This window comes from Asparagus officinalis, chromosome 5, assembly GCF_001876935.1.
Source record: "Asparagus officinalis chromosome 5, Aspof.V1, whole genome shotgun sequence".
Taxonomy (NCBI): Eukaryota; Viridiplantae; Streptophyta; class Magnoliopsida; order Asparagales; family Asparagaceae; genus Asparagus; species Asparagus officinalis.
The window spans coordinates 105,154,580-105,176,912 of record NC_033798.1 but is presented as its reverse complement, the minus strand read 5'-3'; the positions used below and the strand labels follow the sequence as shown (position 1 = coordinate 105,176,912).

Sequence of the window (22,333 nt, the reverse complement as noted above, 5' to 3'; positions counted from 1 at the left end):
AAAGTAAAACGGTAATATTAATATATAAGTAGTCAGAAATAATACAACCTAAGTTGCATATATAGTTTGAAAAATTAGAAACTTTGGAAAACTTGAATCGGTTTAAGATCATATATAGTTTAAAAATTATAATTGTGTAAAAACGATATTCAAAAATATGGCGGGAGTTATTTTATTATTTAGAAGGTAGAAAAAATTCAAAATTAAAGTGAAATGTCAAAAAAGTACCAAAAATGGGTAAGCTTAAAAAAATTGAAAAACATGAAAGGTTTGGAAAATAGTAAAAATGGGAAAATAATTTTTGAACATTTTGTGCTAGTGATATCAATATTTAAACCGTTATAACTTTTCAAAGAAATTGGTAAAATAAAACTTTAATGATAAAAAACAAAGAAAATATACTACCTATCATATAAGGGGTGCATGAGATCCACCTGATGAAAATAAGAGACAATGTAATACTTAAATCAAATAAAGTCAGTGTAAGAAAATTATATGTGATTGTAATTTAATAACATCGTCAAACCATATGAATACGGCATAAGAAGTACTCAATTAGTTAAATAAAATGTAACTTTCACATACTATATATAAACATAAGAAAGAACAAAAATATTGAAGGGAAATGCATTGCCATTGGAGAAAATTAACAAAACATAATATAAGAGAAATACATTCTAGTAAGATTACATTGAGTTCATCACTTACCAATAGTAAAGATAAACAAAGAAACAAACAGATCTGAAACAGAAAAATATAATTATATAGAAAGAAAAGAAAAATACACTTGTATTTCAATAAGATACATGAATTGAAAAATAAAATTTTAGTTTGTCAAACATGCACATAAGCATGCACCACTACATACACGTAATGCTTTAATAAAAGGATACAAAAATATCCAATGAGGATCTTCTTTGATGACTGGAATATAAACTTGTTTCACTTGGTCATAACTTGCCAATTCTATAGCATTTTTTATAGCATTACGTGCAACATTAGGACCAATCCCAGTCCACAGAGCACAAACTCCTTACTAACATTTTGAAATCTTTGACAACTTTAGTAAAATAACATGACTGAGAAAAGGTAGAATTAATTGGAGTTCAATATAAAACCTGTCTGACTATAGTAGAGTAAGCATTCAGAGCTCCTGAATAACGTCTTGGTACACCCGCTGGAAGCTTGCCTTCAGCTTGAAGTCGTACTTTCACCAAATCGGTTGGATTAGCGACTGTTATTGCTATAGCACATATTTGAAAATTATAACACAAACATGTTATAAAATTGTCAGGAGTAGCCCAAAGAAGAAATCTTACCTTAGAAATTAAAAAAACTCAAATGTAAATTGGTCAAACAGATGCAGTTTCACTGACACGGACATTATGAAGTAAACTATAAAATGGACCTAGACCTACCAGTTGTAAGGCCATCAAGTATTTTCTTGGTTAGAGAAATATCTTCAACGAAATTATCACCAACATACAAGGATTTAACCTAACAAAAGAGACAACAACTAACAAATAAGGGATATAAATATCAAGCAAATTCTCATTTGATAAACAGTATAAACTTACCGGCTTATACAGTCCAATCCGTAGGCCTCTAAATACACATTAGCGATGTAATCCTGGCACAATACCTTTCCAAAGTGCTGCCAGGCCTTCTTCTCTAGCAATTATAGATACAATACCTAACATACCTCTGTATTTTGGTAAAGTCGCTACATCTCCTAAAACCGCTTTCTTTTGAAGATGAAGCCTGACTTTTGTAGTGTCCAAAGGAATGGTGAAAATCTTGCACATGAATTTATTCAAAAATCTACTAATTAATCTCAAGCTATTACAAAACTAATTCTCTTGTTCAAAAACTAAGAAATATATTTTACAACCTAATTTCAGCAATAATTAGAATCTAAATTTTTTTAAGCAAGTCACAGAAAGAGTACATTAAACTTGATAGACGTTAAAACTCAAAACACCTCACACTTGGAAATAATAACACAAAAATAGGCTCACACTTGGAAAACCAAAGGAAATGTTCTCACAATTGGAAAACTCAAACCAATGCCCACACATTTGGAATAACCCCAAACGAAAAAAGAAAAGAAAACACTAACAAATAACCCATTTTCTAGTCAAGTGTGCGTTGCGTGCACCAAGATACTACTGATACTATGTGGAAATTTTAAAAAGACAACAAAAGAATCATCTCAAGTATCAAATTATCAATCCGCTTTTCTACACAAGACAACAAAGTTTTGCTCCATGAAAAGCCATCATCATCAAACTGAGCTTATTGAAACCAGTAGTAGTAAAGACAGATAAGAAGAAGGACTAAAATTGCCAACCAAAATAGTAGGTGGTTTGATGGAGTATGTAATACAAATATATTTCTAACCTAATATTGTCAAGTGGCTTATGAGTAACTTATATGAAAGAATGTCATATTCAAGATATAAACCGAATGTTTGGGCATCCTCCAACAACTTGGTTAAGATAGGGGTATGCATAATATTGGAGTAATAATTAACCGAATGTTTGGGCATCCTCCAACAACTTGGTTAAGATAGGGGTATGCATAATATTGGAGTAATAATTATTTATTTGTGTCGCTAAATGGCACTTTATTAGTTCTTGAGTTCCTCTAAGCTTATCATAATTAGTGGTAGAAAAAGGCTTTGCATAATTCCATCAGAAAGCAAGCTAAAAATGAAAAAAAACTCAAAGAGTACTAATATAAAGTATAATACAAAGCATGACAGATTATTCCCACCATTGAGAAGATCATATCTACTTAAAATCGTATAGAAGAAGCAAAGCTAGGGCCAGATAGTTGTATCTATCTATTTTTGTAAAATAAGAACAATAACTAAAGTTTATAACAGTGAAAATTTTCCTCTGCCGACACAAAAAGAGTACAAAAAAAGCATGATACCCAACAGAGAACATTCTCTGAGAGCAAAATCTAATCGGCACCGGATAAAGATGAATAAGTAAAAATTAAATATATTTCTTTATTCAATACCTAACAAAGTACATAGATCTGCAAGGAATATAACAGAAATTGCTAGCTATAAACAAAGTAAAACATTATCTCAGACAAATATGCTAAAATTAGTTAAATTTATTTAGGAACCACAAGAACAGAGCGTTACTGATCAATTTTGAGTATTCATAAAATGAAATTGACATAATTTTAGCTTGTTAGAACTTTACTGATCAATTTCGAGCATTCATAAAATTCTACAAATATTAATTCTCCATGCACATAAGTTTCCTCCTAAAAGACAAAAATCCATAAAATCCAAGGCAAACACTTCTTAATTCTAGAGTTCCCTTCAAGAGATTTCTGTACTGCAGAGAAAAAGAACTACCATGAACTAAGAAGAAAAGAAAAAAATTAAACAAATTAAACATAATATCTTTATAATTAACAAATTTAAATTAAAAGAAAAAACCTGCTCAACTGAAGGAGAGGAAAAAAATTTGCTTACTCTCAACAACAGCAAATGCTTTGGAGTCATCAGCCTTCTCTTTGGCCAGAGGCAGCGGTGTCGCCGGAGATGAGATCACTTCCTTCTCATCTGCCACATCTTTCGGGGCCTCGGTTGCCGTTGGCGGCGGCGTAGCAGAAGCTTCTGGCTCTGTTGAGACCTAACGAAAAGGAGGCTTAGATTGAGGGGAGATGAAGAGATTTGGGGGATTTCAATCGAAAAGGAGGCTTAGATTGAGGGATTTCAAAAAGAGGGCAGGATTGAGGGAGATGAAGAGATGATTTGGGGTTGTCTAGATTATTTCTGAGATCGATGGATGCTTAATGATCTTGGAAGTTGAAGAAAGGGTGTTATTGAATATTAAAAAGAATTTTTTTAAGAAATTAAAAAAAAGAAATTGCCAAGAGTCGTGTGCAAGGGTAAGAGTTTTTAGTAATAGATATAGATTAATGATCTTGGAAGTTGAAGAAAGGGTGTCATTGAATATTAAAAAGATTTTTTTAAGAATTTTTAAAAAAAGAAGAAATTGCCAAGTGACGTGTGCAAAGGTAAGAGTTTTTAGTAATAGATATTTATTAATGATCTTGGAAGTTGAAGAAAGGGTGTCATTGAATATTAAAAAGAGTTTTTTTTTAAGAAATTTTAAAAAAAGAAGAAATAGCCAAGTGACGTGTGCAAGGGTAAAAGTTTTTAGTAATAGATATAGATTAATGATCTTGGAAGTTGAAGAAAGGGTGTCATTGAATATTACAAAGATTTTTTTTAAGAAATTTTAAAAAAAGAAGAAATTGCCAAGTGACGTGTGCAAGGGTAAGAGTTTTTAGTAATAGATATAGATAATAGAAATACCTGAATTGGAGAGTTAGTGAAATGAAAAAGAGGCTATGCTTACATATACACCTGAAAGTCAACATCCATTGTGTTGATTGGCGAACGCGGAAACTGTTGAAAAAAGATGACATTTTTTAGTTTATACTCGCCACACGCTTCATCTACTTTGTATGAAAGAGGCAGATAAATGTAACAGACATTACCATACAAAAAAAAAAGCAAGAAGACAGAAAATAAAAAAGTGATTATATTAATGAGCTTTTTAACCTCTGAAGAACAGGCGAGCTATTTGGAAGCAGTCCAGGTCCGTCTTAGTCCCGAGTCAGATTGAGATCCTCTATTAAGGCATAGTGTCTCCTAATATCTCATAATGCATCTTCACTTTTTATTTTGTGTATAAGCACAAAATACAAGAAAATACTATGCAATAAAAGATGGAGATGCATTAGGGCGCGTTTGGATGGGCGATTTTGAGCTCGAAAGCCTGCCACAGTGTCCCATCTGTGGCAGCTTTTAGGCAAAATCGCCTCTAAAAAGAAGATTTTGCCTGAAAGCTTGCCACAAATTGACCACTATGTGGCAGGACTTTCGGGCTCTAAATCCCTTTCAAAACCACGTAACAACGACGCCCGTTGGCGGGTTATTTGTTTGGGATACAAATTTGGGGCAAGTGGCAGCAAAACTTATTCAATGGAACAAATTTAACCCTTGGAATTTGAGTGGGTAAAGTGGGCATAATCGAATAATTTCGATTGCTTATGGATTATGACAATTTCATAGTGAGGATAATTGATATGTGACATTTATTAAAATATCAATTTAATCTTATTAATTACTTCTAAATTAACTTATCCAATTGGTTAGTATATTTATTTAGTATATTGATTATAATATAAAATATTATTTTACTTTATATAAAATATATAATTTTAGTACCTATACTTATAAACTATACTATTAGTTATATATATTGCTATATTATTATATTATATAGCAGATATACTATATACTAATAATTAATATATATTTAATATCGAATTATATTTAATATAATATTTTAATAAATCAATGATTTAATATAATACATTATTTTATTATACACAAAATATAATTATGTTATACAATAATTACTAATTAACATTATATTAGTATGCTACATATATAATATTGATTATTCGATACCATATATAATTTTTCTTATATACGAACATATATATATAAATATATAATACTTATATAATATATTATTTATTTAATATCTATAATATAGTATCATAGATATAATGTACTTTATCAAAAAATATTATAAATATTTTACTTTATTCAATGATATTGTGTTAAAATATTTATAAGTTAAAATTAACATAATATAAACATATATACTATTACAAAATAATTACAAAATATATATTAAATAGTATCATGTTATAGTTAATATATCTATATTATTTCAAACTAAGTAATTATATTTATTTAGTAAGTTATATCAGTATCATTTTATATATATTATAATAGTATGTCATATATCATAATAGAATATAATAGATTTATAATTAATTATATACATATATTATTATTAATAATATGTTCATTAAAATATTATATAATTAATTATAATAAATACGTTTACCTATAATTACTAATTAATATATATAATATATTACATCAATACTAATAATTATGTATTATAAATATGTATATATGTATGATTAAAATATTAATAAATGTTATAGATAATATTAATTATATACTGGTTTTTGTAACTAGTTAATATATTGTTCTAACCCATTTCCACGATGAATCATTTGATGAGAGTCAATTACTTAATGGGCTATCCCATTCTAATATATTACTTAATGAATATATATATCTAACATAGTATTAAATATATTTATTAAATATATATATGTTGTTAAAATATTAAATATTGTATATCATAATATATATTAATATATATTATTACAATATTTATATATTTATAATAAATATATTATACTATAATTATTATTATATAATATTATTAATATATGTTATTAAATTATGTTATTAAAATATTAATTTTTGTATATGAGTAAGGTAATTTTATCTTCAAAGTCATATATTATACTATAATTATACTATAATTATTTAAAATTATACTATAATTATACTATAATATTAATATATTATACTATAATTATACTATAATTATTTATACATCATGTCATATATTTATAATATAATTGCATGTATTAGTTAAGTAATATAAAAATATTTTAAAATTATCCCAATTATCTTCAAAGGGAAACAACATTGTTCCAATATGGAGGATGAGGTAAATTTTTATTATTGGGACAAAATTTTTGTATATGAGTAAGGTAATTTTATCTCAAGTGGTGTAATTGTCTCACTAGTGTTCCAAAAAACAAATAACACAAAAATATATTATCCTTATTCTATTGTCTCAATAAATAACACTATGAAATAGAATCCCTAAAATTATCCCATTATCTCTAAAATATCCCAACCAATAACCCCCCTGACTCATGGGCACTCGATGTTTAGACGTACGGCCGCAGCTAATCGAACCAAATCAAATGAGTCGATGTCACGTGCTCCTCACCCTTTCCCCCAATTATATCCTCGACCGCCGCTCCTAAAAACCCTACTCTCAGACGCTCGAGTCGCAATCGAATCCCAGGGTTCCCATCAAATTCTCAATCGATCAGGTAATGAAAAGTCTCTCTTGATTCTTGAAAGCCTAGGTCATCGAATTCGTACAGGCTTATGATGAATCAGTAGAACCGCGGAAAAATCACTGGGATTTCCTTGAAAGCCCTAGGTGTAGAATCCTCGGTTTTATGATGTTATTTAGACGATGGAATTGATACATCTGTGATTTTTTTTAATTGTAAATCTCTTCCATGATTTCTTTCATATCTCTGTGGTCGAGAGACAAAATTCATCCTTGACGAATTTATTTTATGTTCTTCTCTAATTCGATGATGCTTCATTCTTTTCCTTCTTTCCCTTGAAAGGCATGCGATAAATGAGCAATCTTGACTTCAAATTTCTTGATTTTATATTTTAATAAGGATAATTTTTCTTTGTTCTTGGTTTTATGACTAGCTACGTTCTCTTACTAAGAAAATCAAAGAGGCGAATCAACTTTTATTTTTGATAGTTTACATACTTTTAGATTAATTAGTTTTGGTTTACCCATATTTCTGGTTGCAGTTCATAGAAGTTCTTGGCCATCCATTACGTCCTTATACAGTCTGTATATTCTTGCTGGTGTGGCTCATCTTGAATTTATCATTTTTTTCATTTGTTATTAGTGAATCTTATGTTTATTAAAGTTTTTTATAGAGGTGTAGATTACTACAATAAGTTGTTACTATTCAATCTTTACGTATGTTCTCTCATCTTATTATGGAGTTGGGTTTATTTGACAGCATGACTCGTGTTTACGTCGGTAACTTGGATTCACGAGTGACCGAGAGGGAACTTGAAGATGAGTTTCGAGTATTTGGAGTTTTGCAAAGGTATAGCTGGAATTTCTATTTGTTTCGTTGATTACTGCTGCTTAGATTCTTGATCATTTTCTGACCCTTGGAGTTATGCCACTTGTTAGCCATTTATTTACTTGACTTGAAATATCATAAAGCGATAGAGAACCACTTGCATACGACTTCCTTACGTCATACACTGACAGAGAGCAAAAGTAAGAATGGAATATGAGTTTGGGAAGTTATTAGATACAGACAGCCTGATTTGATTTTGACCAGATTCAGTTTTATTCATAACGAATGCAGAAGGACCTCAGTGTGGCCCAATCTTACTTGACCTGGTTATATGTGTAACATGAAGTCAGAGCGTGTCACTAGTAATTTCCTATAGTTCCAGTTAGAAAATATAGAGAAGGATAGGAAAGAGGCAGACGCTCTATTGTCAAGGTTACTGTTGGAAAGCACGCGAATATCTCAGGCTGTTGTTATATAACGTCGTCTCTGTAGTTTGTCATCTAACTAAATTTACATGTTAGATCCAATTTGTTTTTAACATGTTTTGCAACTAAGATAATATTCTGTAAATAGTAAGCAGATTTGAGTGACTACTTTTTACTGACCTCTGTAACTCTGTTCTTTCCTTTTGATTCTGGATTTTTTTTTAAATTTTCCTTCAAATATATTTTACCTTTGATCTGCATAAAAATAGGTAATACTAATAAAAGCTCTTGTTACCAATGTTTCATTGTCTCTATATGTGAACCCTTAAGGAGTCAACAATATCTCTAGCTTTGTTATTTTTTATTCGAAATACCTTAATAAATATAAAAAGTAAAAAAGTTCCAACATCTGTACTCGTATACAGCTGGAGCCGAGGTTCAGATTTGCATTTACAACATTCATAGGAGATTCCAGTGTTTTTCCTGTTCTGATTAGGAGGAACCTCTTTGTGTCTGTAATGTTTGATGCTACCGCATATCTGGAATTAAAGTAACCTGTTAATACATGCATCTCTAGTAAATATGAATAGGAGTTGTTGTTTTTAACACCTAAGTTACAAATAACAAATGATTAGGTTTCTCTAGTGCTTCTTAATTCCTTAATAATTCCGCTGCAGTTGATCTTCTCAGTACAAGAAGCTGATAAGAGCCTTGAAGTCAGTTAGAAAACAATTGCAATGAATACAGAGGCACAAACAACATGGCCAAATTAAGAAAATTGGTAGTAGGCTAGGTTGCACAGATCTGGGTGATGGTGTGGCTACGGGTACGGGACACGACAAATTTGTAAAAGTTAGGGTGTGGGGACACGCACACACACATACATACATACACCCGTAGATGTATGTATATATATACACACACACATGGACACACGCACACATATGTATTTATATATATACACACATATATACATACATATGTGTGTGTATATATATATATATATATATATTATATATATATGTATGTATACATACATACATACATACATACATACACACACACACATGAGAAAATTGACTTATTCAGTTGGTATGATCAGTCTATGTGAGTGAGGAGCTATTTTGTTTTGGGTTTATGCTTTCTTGAAGGATCATATCATATTGAGAATTCAATATGTGCACTGTAGCAAGACTATGCATACATACATACATACATGAGATATTTGACTCCTTCAGTTGGTATGATCAGTTTATGAAAGTGAGGATCTATTTTGTTTTGGGTTTGTGCTTTCTTGAATGATCATATCATATTGAGAATTCAGTATGTGCACTGTAGCTAGACTGACTTAGCCACATGACTTTCTACAAACTAAAAATTCTCCATGACTAAAAATGAGCCACTTGACTTTCTTATTTTCTCCAACATTGAGGACTAAGGGTTATCCTTATCCAGAAAAGACAAAAGTCAGAACTCATTCTCATCAAACCACCCCACGAGAGGGATGATGTCATACTCCACTAAGTTAATAAAAAATAAAGAAAAATGGAGAGAGGAGAGAGAGGGAGAGTGAAATGTTCATCATCATCTTTCATCCTGCGCAAATCTCAGATGGCCGAAGAACCCACCCGTGTCCGCCGTGTTTGGTACGTAGCCGTACCCAAAACGGGTTTGACACGGGTACGGCCCCCAACTTTCTGTGCCGGGGTAACCGAGGTATTAGGTCCTTCAATTGATAAATAAGAACAACAAGGTTTCCAACTTCTGTTTCTGGCTTTAAGACTTGGCAAATGATTTATGCTACATTGTCAAAGGATATGGTGTCTTTTGTTTAATTTGCCTTTGCCTTTTCTCCTTTATTCATTTTCTTTTCAATTTTAATGGAACTGCATGTGTGATAGAATGCAACCTGTAGATATTTGTTTAATAATTTGTTTATTATTAATGGCAGCGTATGGGTAGCCAGAAGGCCTCCAGGCTATGCTTTCATTGACTTTGACGACCGCAGAGATGCTCTTGATGCAATCCGTGATGTGGATGGTATGCGAGCATCTTGATAATGTTTTAGTTGGAAACATATTAATTATCATAAAAATGATTCATTATTTTGTATTAGTTATAACATCATATGCTAGTAAGATACTTATGTAACAATGAACCTTTTCTCTGCATTAAGTGTGATTATTTTAGTCTCATTGTCATCGATATGTTTATTATGCGTCCACTAATGATGTGAATAATATCCATACATATTCATGTTTAGTTGTTTGTATTAATTTGATGTTACACAGCTTTCTAGGAAAAAGCAAAATGCATGCCCAACAAGTTTTATATTTAACCATAAAAGTTATTGTTTTTGACTGTTTAGAAAACTATTCTGCTCAATTATAGAATTCTATACGCACAGTCACGCACATATGTATAAGACGTGTAAACCATATGCTCATAGATGATGAAAATTTTAGCTTGTGTGAAGTGTGCATGCAAGTTATTATCTTTTGACTAAGAATTTAAGTGAGGATATCATATGCCAAAATTAAGAAATCTCAAATGCTTTTTATTATATTTGGAATTATCATACCTGTTATCTTTTTATGTATTTGTGTGAAGTTCTAGTTTTTATTGTGTTTGGACACATCTCTTTTTCTCTACTTTGCAATCAGAATCCTTGTAGGGGTTTTCATGTGAATATATTATCCTTAACAATATTTATGCAAATGTGTATCTTGGCATTTCTCTCAAAAGAACTATCCTTGGTGGGGCCATTTAAGAGTATGCGGATGCCTAGTTATGTATCTAAATGCTAGCAACACCTGGGCTCTCTCATAGTGCCTAGTTATGTATCTAAGATGTTAGCAACACCTGGGCTCTCTCATAGTGCCCACCATCTTATACAAATATTGGTTACAACATGATAGCCCTTTTATGCTCTCATCTCTAGAAATACATTTCACAGAGTTGTGATTTCTTGAAGGTTCCCAAAAGGAAACTATACTTGCTTTACTTAAGGTTCCTATCTAAGATGAGACTCGTGCATGAAAAATATGTGGATTATATTTTGGTAAAAGATATTTGTCTCAACTTAAAAATATGATTCCTATATGCGGAGGTGGGCTAAAGAATATTTTTTTGATCCGCTGAGATCATGGAGAGTCAAGAGTTAGTGTGGCAATGTTAGTAAATTGAGGACCATGTTAATTAAACTTAATATTTCTGCTGATAATGTTAGTTAAGAAGAACTGTTGACACAGTCAATGAGGTCTAAGGGTCATTGATTGTTTGTGGAAGAAGGCTTGTTGTTACTTATCTATCAGTCAAAAATCATCTAATAAATATTTATTTTAATGACTGTATTTCTAAAACAGGTTCAATATGGTTCTGTTCTATACAGTCACCTGGCTTGAGGGCTTGATTATGCATACCTAATGACATGTCACTGATTTGCTCGAATTGAAATATTCTGCACACCTCCAGCATTTTACCCCCTAGTGAAGAAACTGGATTTTAGAAATTGCATCAGAAAAATTGTTAAGGATTAAGTGTGGAAGCCAGACAAATTTCCTTCTGATATTTCTGGAATCTTTACTCCTTTCTTCAATTTATATTTTTTAAAACGAAAAATGAATCTCTCCACCTTGAATTTTAGTGTGATGATGAGATACTTTTGTCAACTCTTTTTTATCTGCTTCAGTACTGCATATTTGTCAATTTATAATTAGAATGTAGTATCAAGGGGATACTTTAGTTAAATATGTCTGTGCCTTAAATTGATAGTCCATTTTTCCTTTCATAGGTAAGCATGGATGGAGAGTGGAGCTTTCTCATAACTCGAGAGGCAGTGATGGTGGTGGTCGTGGAGGTAGGAGTGGTCGGGACCGTTATGGGGGTGGTTCTGACCTCAAATGCTATGAGTGTGGTGAGCCAGGTCACTTTGCTCGGGAATGTCGTTTGCGCATTGGTCCTGGTGGATTAGGCAGCGGAAGGCGTCGCAGTCCAAGTCCTAGATACCGCAGGAGTCCTAGCTATGGTCGAAGGTAATTATACCATATAACAAGTCATGATTTCCTCTAAAAACCTTCATATGTAATGTAATTTTCTCATCCATTCATTGTTATCGGGAGATGATGTACATAAGCATTTTTCAATAATTATGCTTGGTGTCCATATTTATATACCATATAGTTTGTTAGTGGTTCTAGCATCAAAATAAGCAAACCTTTGGATTTTCTCTGGTAATTTGGAATTTGCAACCAGAAACCTTAGGCTTATTAGCTATATGGGTTGGTATCGTGAAATTCTTTCAACAGAATCTATGCAGCAAAGGTTCCTGAAGTCTCATTGTTTGAGTAAGTTCCGGCAAATATTATGGAAAGTCATAGGCAAAAGGCAACTGATGAATAATGCCAATTCCACTCTGCTACATTGGGGCAAATTTAGGAGTCCAAATTTTGTTGAGAATGTGACTACACTGCCCATTTGGAAGTTAATCAGAGAAGTTAACCTGGTTATATTAGACGGATACAACCTGATTAAACCTTTAATACTCTCTTTCCTCGTCCTCTGCTGCAGTGCCCTTATTTATTCTTTCTTTGGAGACCTGGCTGCTGCTGAAAAGGCTCTGACAACACTGCTGCCAATTGCCAAAGACCAAAGCTGATGCTCTTGCTGGCAACAGTTTCTCTCATCTCCACTCGTTCTATTTTTGTTGCTGCTTTCTCCTCTCTTCCTCTACTTTGGTAGCTTTTGCATTTGACTGCTTTGTACCTGTTCTCCTACTTCCACCTCTTTATTCACCCTCTACGATCCTAAGAGATTTTCTGATATAGCTCTTTGAAAAAATTTTAACTTTTAATTTTATGTAAATTTATTTCAACTTGTACTGCCATTGAAACGGTTATAGTCAAATATTTATTTGGAGAAATTTTTAAAGTAAGCCCATTTACAATTTTATTCCCCAAAATCGGCTCATTTCAAATTTATTTACAAAAATCGACCCCGTTTCGGCCACATCAGCAGTTCTGGCTGAAACTGGGTCGATTTTAAAAAAAACATTTCTTTTTAATTAGTCAGGGATGCCAACCCTTAAATGCTAGTTTAATTACACATGTTAGTAGTGGGGGCTAAACTGCAGTTCAAAATAGTTACAGTTGCCAATCCCGACTATTTAGAAGGTTAATTAACCTAGTTACTAATTAGTCGGGGTTGGCAACCCGACTAATTAGAAAGAAATCTTTTGACCTAGTTAAAACTAGGTCAATTCTTGTGAATATTTTTGAAATTTGTTGATTTTGGTGAATAAAGCTATAAACGGGTATTTTTTGAAAATTTCTCCTATTTATTTCTATTATTATGTTGAGTCTGGATAATATTACACAATCACTGTTTTATCTTCATATATTTGGTGTCATGCGTGAATGGGTATCTAATAACTTTTTATAAGAATCTTAGTTTTTCTAAACTACTTGTCTGATGCTTGTCTTATGCCATGATAGTTTCATTTAAATTCTTGTACTATGTAAGCTCATTCAGAGCAAATTTGTTCATCCATACATTTCATGAACCTCTTGTCAATGCCTTGTTATTCTTGATCATGAAATATAACTTCTGCTTAGCGTAACTACTTTTTACCGGCTTTGAGCAGGAGCTACAGTCCTCATGATCGTTCTCCGCGGCGTCGCAGTTTGACCCCCCCACGTGGACGCAGCTATAGCAGGTCTCCACCATACCAACGTGGTGGCCGTGACATATCACCATATGCCAATGGGTATGATAAACTTTAATCAGTTAGCAAATTATTTAATCTCAATTGTTTATTTCTTTGTCTCCTGTTAAAGTTAATTATACAGAATAGTTTTAAGAATTGTGGCTATTTTCTTCTAACAGGGATAGGCGCCGTAGCAGGAGCTGAGTAACTGTTTTAATACTAGTGTATGATCCATATGAAGGCTTATTGGTTAAGTTTCTATCAACTCTATTAGCATTTCATTTGATATACTTACTTATCATGCCCATTTGTAGTTGTAGTTTATTTTATCTATTTTGGATAATATTACAAGGGCTTGCAAAATGTCACTAAAAGATATTACCTTTTTTTGTGTTGAGGAGGCGTGGTCTAGCTTTATCGGCTCGCCACACTTTCGGTACTCCAACTGCTTTTCTGCTTCTAGCTCACGTGGTTTTGTTCGCCTACTCTGCTATCTCCAAACGAATCCCGAGTTTCTTCCTTGCTTCTTGATCTAGATGCTTCTTCTCTCTGCATGATACTCATCTCCTGGTGTGATGATAAGTCAGACGCTTTAGTTTTTATATCTAAAAGGCTCGAAGAGCTGCATATTAAAGGTCAGATAGCTAACCTGGATACTTTTCCTAAAGAATTATGCACATCAGATTTCTTATGCATCAGAGACCTTCAGGAGTGGGTTCTGCTGGCCTATCTTCGGCTGCACTGCTAGAATTGAATGCTTCTATATGGGTTTGGGAAGGAAAGTTAGGGTTGGACTTGAGGGAATTAAGTGGCCTTTCTGACTTCATGCTAAAGCCATTATTCATTAGTACTATCGATCGTGGTGACATAAAAAAGTAATTATCATTCTGCCTTGGGATATTTCACAAATCTCACAAATTAGTCACAAGTTTTCCTCACTACGTCTACGTACCATTTATTTCCTAAATCATTTTATTTTATTCTTATATATACACGTCTGCAAAATTATTTTCAAATAATTTAAAGTATACCACTTTTTTGGATTTCTTTTATATTTGTAACATATTCATGTCTTGTTTTGGGATGTCTTGGTCAATCATGGTTTTGTTTGAACTGGAGATTGTTTCGACACATGTTATTTGATTCATTTGTTACTCATTGGCTTCAGCTTCTTCTTTTCTTTCTTTCTTTCTCTTTTTTTTGCCAACTGGATTGAATCAAAATGAAGTCAACATGAGAAAATTCACATTATTGCTTGTGCACATGCACAGTTGCGTATGCTTCCGGAGAGAAGCGTGTATCATCTGACGTTTCCTCCCTAAGAGAGTTAAATCGTTTTAAAACTTCTCAACATGTTTATTAATTTTTCCTCCTCGCTTTAGTAAGTTGTCTTCAAATTTCAAAACGTCAGGGTTATCATTTTATACTCCAGTTTTTGTACACTTATTCATATCCAGTTCTCCCATTTTGATCTTTTCACTTGCGCCGCTCTAAACGACATTGTAAATGGATGTCATATTAAGCTGTTGTCGTGACATGATTTAGAACAAATGACTATCGTTTTTAATTTTATCTATCTTGGTCATTTCAAGTTTTCTGAAGTTTTTATGGAGTTATTTGTCTAAGATTTTTAGTGTGATCTATGACATGGGAGCTGCCATGAAATATTAGGTATTGATACTATTCTGCTGTGGGACTGCTGTCGAAATTGGTTATGTAAAGTTCCGTCACAATTCTGGGACATGCTGTATATAGTTTGTCAATTGCATTCGTCGGTTAAATTACTGGTGTTTTGTTGCTTCTGGCTTCTGTGGTAGATCTGATGATAGACTATAAAATTTCTTCGCATTACGAGCTTTTTTCTGGTTGATGACAAGCTGAGGAGCTAAACAGGATGTTTGCCATTTGATTGACCGCTAGAGAGTCATCTATCTTCATAGGAAAGAAATTTGCTCTTAACCTTCCATTTCAATTATTGCATTATTTGTTTGAAGCACCAAGACTTGGAGCATTGCATCCAGTTTCTTCTCCCTCAATGGTATCTGTATGGCTTGTCGATTATAATCTCCTCTGTTAGTGATGGCCCTCGTATTGTTCCTAACTGTAGATGTTTCTCTTCAATCAAGCATACTGTGGGCAATTAGAGTCACCTGGTGCAGGAGTCACTTTCCTTTTGAAGCCAAGCTTTGATGAAATCCACCTCATCGAGCAGGCTCGGAAGTGGGCTAGCCTTTGAGGTCGCTGGTTACTGGTACATTTATATGGTTGCGATAGAGGGAAGGAGTGTTCTTTAGAAAACTTTGGATTCATACATTTTCTCAGCCTCTCAGTTCTGTTCGGATCTAAGGTTCTCATCCTTTAGGATAGGACCGCTTGCCCAGTGGATTTTGGTCCTTTAGGGAGCCTTTCAGGACATCCAACAGGTGGTGCGACCGACACAAGCCGGAAGCAAACTTGAGGCTATCATTCCGCTAAAATAATGGTGAAGATGGCCCACTCATCCGCGTAGTTTGAAGGTTCCCTCTTCAATACATGTCGATAGAGCTGTAAATTGCAACCGTTCGTGTTGCTATCCTTTTGGTAGAATTCCCCTTCCATCTCCTCTAGATATCAAGTAATTTGATTTTCCCGTTTCATATTTGTCAATAGGGGTGTGCAACGGTCGGTTCGGTTCGGTTTTTACCAAAATTTGAACAACCGAACCGAACTGTCTATAATTCAAAACCGAACCGAACTATTGCAAGTCGGTTCGGTGCGGTTCGGTTCGGTTTGTTCGGTTCTAACTTCATCAAACTTCTTATCAAACAACAAACTGTGTTAAAAAAAAGATATCAACAAAGTAGGAGATTATGAAGCATTAAACACTGATATAATGATATTGTTTTTAACTCATAATGATTCAAAAAATAAGTTTAGGGTTTGAGTCTTTGACTCTTTGGAGACGGGTCGGGTAAGTTTGAGATCAGAATGTGTAGTATTGCACTATATTCGGTCGGTTCGGGTTGAAAAGTTTTCAAACCGACCCGAACCGCCCTACTCATAAAACCGATTTTTTCGGGTCGGTTCGGGTCGGTTCGGTCGGTTTTTTCGGTTTGGACCGAACCATGCTCAGCCCAATTTGTCAACAGTCTTATAGTCCTTTGATATTGGTTCTTCAACTAAGATTGACAAACTTGAAGATAATTCGCTGTCTAGAAAATTAACCGTTGTTGATTGACAAAAGAAATTAAGCATTGTTCGGAAACACATTAAGTGAGAGATCAAGAAGAATTAAGTCCTTCACTTGCGAGAGGCGAAAAATCACAAAAGAGTTATGAGATAATTCTTTTATTGGGTTAAAATGAGTTAATCCTGCTAAGAGAGACCTTGAAGATAGTATTAATCCTTTCTCAAAAGAGGTGTGTACATGATTAAAACAAATCTAACCAAGCGAGCAAATTTAGCCTTCATTTACTTTTAAACGGATTAATTAAGTGTAGTCCTTCTTAATCCATTTTCTTCAAACCTTGGCTAGATATGAAGTCAGGTGTATTTAGCAACCCTACCCTACTATCCAATTTAGAAGCTAACCTAGTTAACAGGTTTAATTATTGTTTGGATAAAATTGGACTAACTCTAAACTTAGTTTTCTTCGTTCAAATTTAGGGCCTTTCCGGATTAGAATTTAACTATCCTCTACTTGGATTAAAAGTAACCTTAGTTAAGGTAGGAGTAGCCTTTTATCTTGTTCACTAGAACTTGCGCGGAAGCCAGCTTCCGTACTCAGTTTTTATATTGTATTGTAATTTGTAAAAAGAGCAAAAAACAAAATTTTCTTTTAATTTTTAAAGCTTTTTGTTTAATTATTAATAGGGAAAAATGTGTCCAGGCCCCAAAAACATAAACTTCATGTGCTGCAGCCCCTTCTAGTTTCCCCCATGTGGTTCAGCCCCTTGAAGTGTGACGTTTTGTGCTGCAGCCCCTTTTTAACAATTATTACATGCCAACTAAGCTAAAATCCCCAAAATAACCTTACCCCCTCTTCTCAATCCTTCAAACCCAGTTCTCTCTCTCTCTCTCTCTCTCTCTCTCTCTCTCTCTCCCCCCTCTCTCTCCCCTCTCTCTCTTTAAAAACAAGGGTTTTATCAAGCTCGTCGCTCTGGCCCTCGCCCTCCTCGCCGTCGCCACCTCCGCCCAGGCTCCCAAGCCTCCCCCGAGTTCGTCGCCGCCTCCCCTCCTCTCCTCCGCCCGACCTCGTCGCGGTAGCTCGCCGTCGCTCTCCGTCTCGCCCTCGACTACGCTGGAGTTGCATGATGCTCAAGAAAAGTAAAAATGAAGGGGACAGAATAGAACTAACATTGTGCAGATTAGAACTAACACTGTAGACAGAATAGAACTAACATTGTAGACAGAATAGAACTAACATTGTAGACAGAATAGAACTAACATTGTAGACAGAATAGAACTAACATTGTAGACAGAATAGAACTAACATTGTAGATAGAATAGAACTGTAGACAGAATAGAACTAACATTATAGACAGAATAGAACTAACATTGTAGACAGAATAGAACTGTAGACAGAACAGAACTAACATTATAGACAGAATAGCATATTCTTGTACTTTAACTTGGAACTAGATGCAACTTATGACTCTGTCTAGTTTCTGGTATTGGTTTATGATTCAACAAATGAGCATGCTCATATTCTTTACAGAAATTTACACCCTGTCATTAGATTGAAATAGAGCATTCTGGCTGTTTCGTCATTGGTTGACAATAACAGTATCAGTTTCTTAATGTGTTCCTCTGCCTGTTTAAGCTCTCGAGCTGGACTTCTGGATTACTATAGACATGTAGTTCGTTTGCATACAAGTTTTAGTGGTTTGAAATTGACTACGTGGTTACAGTTTTCTATTTTGGAAATGGGAACGTATCGTAAATCATGCAGCATTTTGCTCCTTGGCAACATTTTGGCTGACTACTATTCTCAATTCTGTAAACAGGAACCATGCTTTGAAAATGGGCAAAAGCAGCAGGAAGACTCTACACAATTGTCACGAGTGTGAAGAATCTGCGAGACATGCCGGAATGCCTCAATCTTTACTTCGAATCCCTTCAACCAAGTTTGTAATTGACCCAACAACTTTCTTATAGAGTGATTGTATTTTGGACAATTCTGGACAGAAATAATTGTGGTTGGTAACACCAGAAATTACAAACTCAATAAGCGGCACAAACTTGGTTGAAGGGATTCGAAGTAAAGATTGAGGAATTCCGGCATGTCTCGCTGATTCTTCACACTCGTGACAATTGTGTAGAGTCTTCCTGCTGCTTTTGCCCATTTTCAAAGCATGGTTCATGTTTACAGAATTGAGAATAGTAGTCAGCCAAAATGTTGCCAAGGAGCAAAATGCTGCATGATTTACGATACGTTCCCATTTCCAAAATAGAAAACTGTAACCACGTAGTCAATTTCAAACCACTAAAACTTGTATGCAAACGAACTACATGTCTATAGTAATCCAGAAGTCCAGCTCGAGAGCTTAAACAGGCAGAGGAACACATTAAGAAACTGATACTGTTATTGTCAACCAATGACGAAACAGCCAGAATGCTCTATTTCAATCTAATGACAGGGTGTAAATTTCTGTAAAGAATATGAGCATGCTCATTTGTTGAATCATAAACCAATACCAGAAACTAGACAGAGTCATAAGTTGCATCTAGTTCCAAGTTAAAGTACAAGAATATGCTATTCTGTCTATAATGTTAGTTCTGTTCTGTCTACAGTTCTATTCTGTCTACAATGTTAGTTCTATTCTGTCTATAATGTTAGTTCTATTCTGTCTACAGTTCTATTCTATCTACAATGTTAGTTCTATTCTGTCTACAATGTTAGTTCTATTCTGTCTACAATGTTAGTTCTATTCTGTCTACAGTGTTAGTTCTAATCTGCACAATGTTAGTTCTATTCTGTCTACAATGTTAGTTCTATTCTGTCTACAGTGTTAGTTCTAATCTGCACAATGTTAGTTCTATTCTGTCTACAATGTTAGTTCTATTCTGTCTACAGTGTTAGTTCTAATCTGCACAATGTTAGTTCTATTCTGTCCCCTTCATTTTTACTTTTCTTGAGCATCATGCACTCTTTTCTCTTGGTCATCCTCCTCCGGCCTACCATACTATGGGTTCAAAAGTGGCAGGCACAGCGACGAACTCCGGCGTAGTCGAGGGCGAGATGGGGAGCGACGGCGAGCTACCGCGACGAGGTCGGGCGGAGGAGAGGAGGGGAGGCGGCGACGAACTCGGGCATGTAATAATTGTTAAAAAGGGGCTGCAGCACAAAACGTCACACTTCAAGGGGCTGAACCACATGGGGGAAACTAGAAGGGGCTGCAGCACATGAAGTTTATGTTTTTGGGGCCTGGACACATTTTTCCCTTATTAATAAGTGAGCTTATAGTTATAGCCAAATTTCATGAGAGCTACAATCTCATGTACGCTGTACTGATGAGATGATACATCTCCCGGGATTTTATGAGGGTGGTCGGCTGTGACCACATCGCAACCAATTTAGCTACAACTAGCAAACCTAGCATCCTCTCTGCTGTACATTTAAGTGCACGGTTTACTCGAGCTTGATGAAGACCGTTAGTAACTAAATTTGTTCACAAAAGTTACTTCTTACCGTTTCATTTTCTGACACAGACGTTACCCTATGATCACTTTTCTCTGGTAATGCGAATGTCGTCTTTTGTACGAAACAAACAATTGGCTTGGAGAGACATAATACCTTGATTAGTTTTTGGTGACCACCTAATTTTCTTACTCTCTATCTTATGTATCTATTTTCTTTGGCTAATAAATTATCTAAACGCAAAAAAAAATCTAAAAAATACACGAAGAAAAAGTTTTAAAGTTCACGGGCAATGCTCGACTAGCATGACCACGGCCCACAAGACTCATACGTCATGTTTAACGGTTATTGATTCTTAGGGCGTGTTTGGAACCCAAATTTTTTTGGGTATTTTGGGTAAAAGCCTGACATTGTGTCAGGCTTTCACCCAAAATTAATGTTAGGCTTTCACCCAAAATACTCAAAAAAATTTGGGTTCCAAACGGGGCCTTACGGAATCCGGTAAGAAAAGGACAATCCAGCGTTGTTAACTAATGGAGGTTAACTACTCCACCTTTGCATGGAGAAAACAATCGAGAAGCGACCGCCACACTTTTACATTCAAAGCTAATCGAGGACGACGTTGGATGTGCTGAGGAATATAGTATGCTTTTAATGCTAATCAAATTAGACATAATTAGCATACCGCGACCTCTTATACGCCCCAAAATAGTTAGGGGCTGTTTGGTTCAATTTCTATAAAGAAGAGGAAAAAATGGCTCAAAATTTGATTTCCTTGTATTTCTATAAAATTTGTAGGAAAAATTTATAGAACTCAAAAGACTACCATATTTCTTATTTTTTGCTATTTCTTTGTTTCGTTCAAAGTATGAAAAAATTTTCTAACTTTATAGAAAATATATTGTTTTCTTTTTCTTTTGTTTGGTTGGATGTCACTTTATAAAAAATAGCTTACTAACAATGCCCATGGAAAATCACATGGGGAGGATACTGATGTATTTAATTATTTTTTAATATACGCGTCAGCTTTCTGAGTGATTTTCGTCTATTTTAAGCGGAAATTGATTTCTATAAAATGAGGTATTTTTCTGTACTTTATAGTTTCTGTAATTTTTTTGAACCAAACACAATTTACAGAAATCTCTAGAATTTTTTTATTTATAAAACTATCATTATCAGACATTTTCTATAAAGTTTTCTATAAAAACACTCAACAAACAACCTTGGTCAACCCCCCCCCCCGCATTTGATGCAGAAGGTGTGGGACTTGTCGGAGATGGATGGGATTGCGAGCAACGCGGACGATATATCATGCATTTCTCGAGCGGAGTGCAGTCAAGTCAATTGGAAAATTTTTTTAAAACAGCCGCTTTTTTTTCATTGTTATTTGGGCAAAATCGATCCGGTCTCACAAAAAAAAATGTCTAATTAGCAAAACCGACCGCAACAGGGTCGTTTTTGCAATACGAACTGCACGGGGACTAGCAGTCCGTGCCAGTCGCCGTAAACCCCACCGGCCTCCCTTTCTTTTCGTATGTCTTTCGTTCGGTGTTCGTTCATTCCTCTTGTGACACTCTCCCCGAAGAAAAAAAAAAACCCCCTCGAATAAACTTCCGTCGACCCCGCCCGCCCCCGCGGCCGTACCACCGGACATTTGCACGTTGACCATCCGGGGCCGCTCTCGGTGGACCGATCATCGCCGCCGACCACCGCCAAATTGCCACGGGCCTTAGGGGTCTTTTCGTTTCATTCCTC

At 34.5% G+C, this 22,333-nt stretch overlaps 1 protein-coding gene and 1 long non-coding RNA gene across 3 annotated transcripts; both read left to right on the top strand.

Moving 5' to 3' along the window:
* Nucleotides 6,890-14,201, top strand: LOC109840501 (serine/arginine-rich splicing factor RSZ21A-like). The gene is made up of 6 exons (XM_020409170.1): nt 6,890-7,035; nt 7,762-7,851; nt 10,207-10,295; nt 12,049-12,289; nt 13,897-14,019; nt 14,139-14,201. The coding sequence occupies exons 2-6, from the start codon at nt 7,763-7,765 to the stop codon at nt 14,161-14,163; spliced, it is 567 nt and encodes a 188-aa protein (XP_020264759.1). The 5' UTR covers nt 6,890-7,035; nt 7,762; the 3' UTR covers nt 14,164-14,201.
* LOC109840502 lies at nt 14,202-16,599 on the top strand. Of its 2 annotated transcripts, XR_002246935.1 has the most exons (3): nt 14,202-14,594; nt 14,669-14,834; nt 16,067-16,599. It is a non-coding gene; the product is annotated as an uncharacterized LOC109840502 (long non-coding RNA). The 2 variants fall into 2 exon arrangements; XR_002246934.1 differs by lacking the exon at nt 16,067-16,599 and having other exon boundaries at nt 14,669-15,756.

Excerpts from the sequence above, each read along its gene's own strand:
- LOC109840501 (XM_020409170.1), top strand. The coding sequence starts at position 7,763 with ATGACTCGTGTTTACGTCGGTAACTTGGATTCACGAGTGACCGAGAGG. Across the intron at positions 10,296-12,048 it reads TGCAATCCGTGATGTGGATG|GTAAGCATGGATGGAGAGTG; the intron begins GTATGCGAGCAT and ends TTCCTTTCATAG. Across the intron at positions 14,020-14,138 it reads ATATCACCATATGCCAATGG|GGATAGGCGCCGTAGCAGGA; the intron begins GTATGATAAACT and ends TTCTTCTAACAG.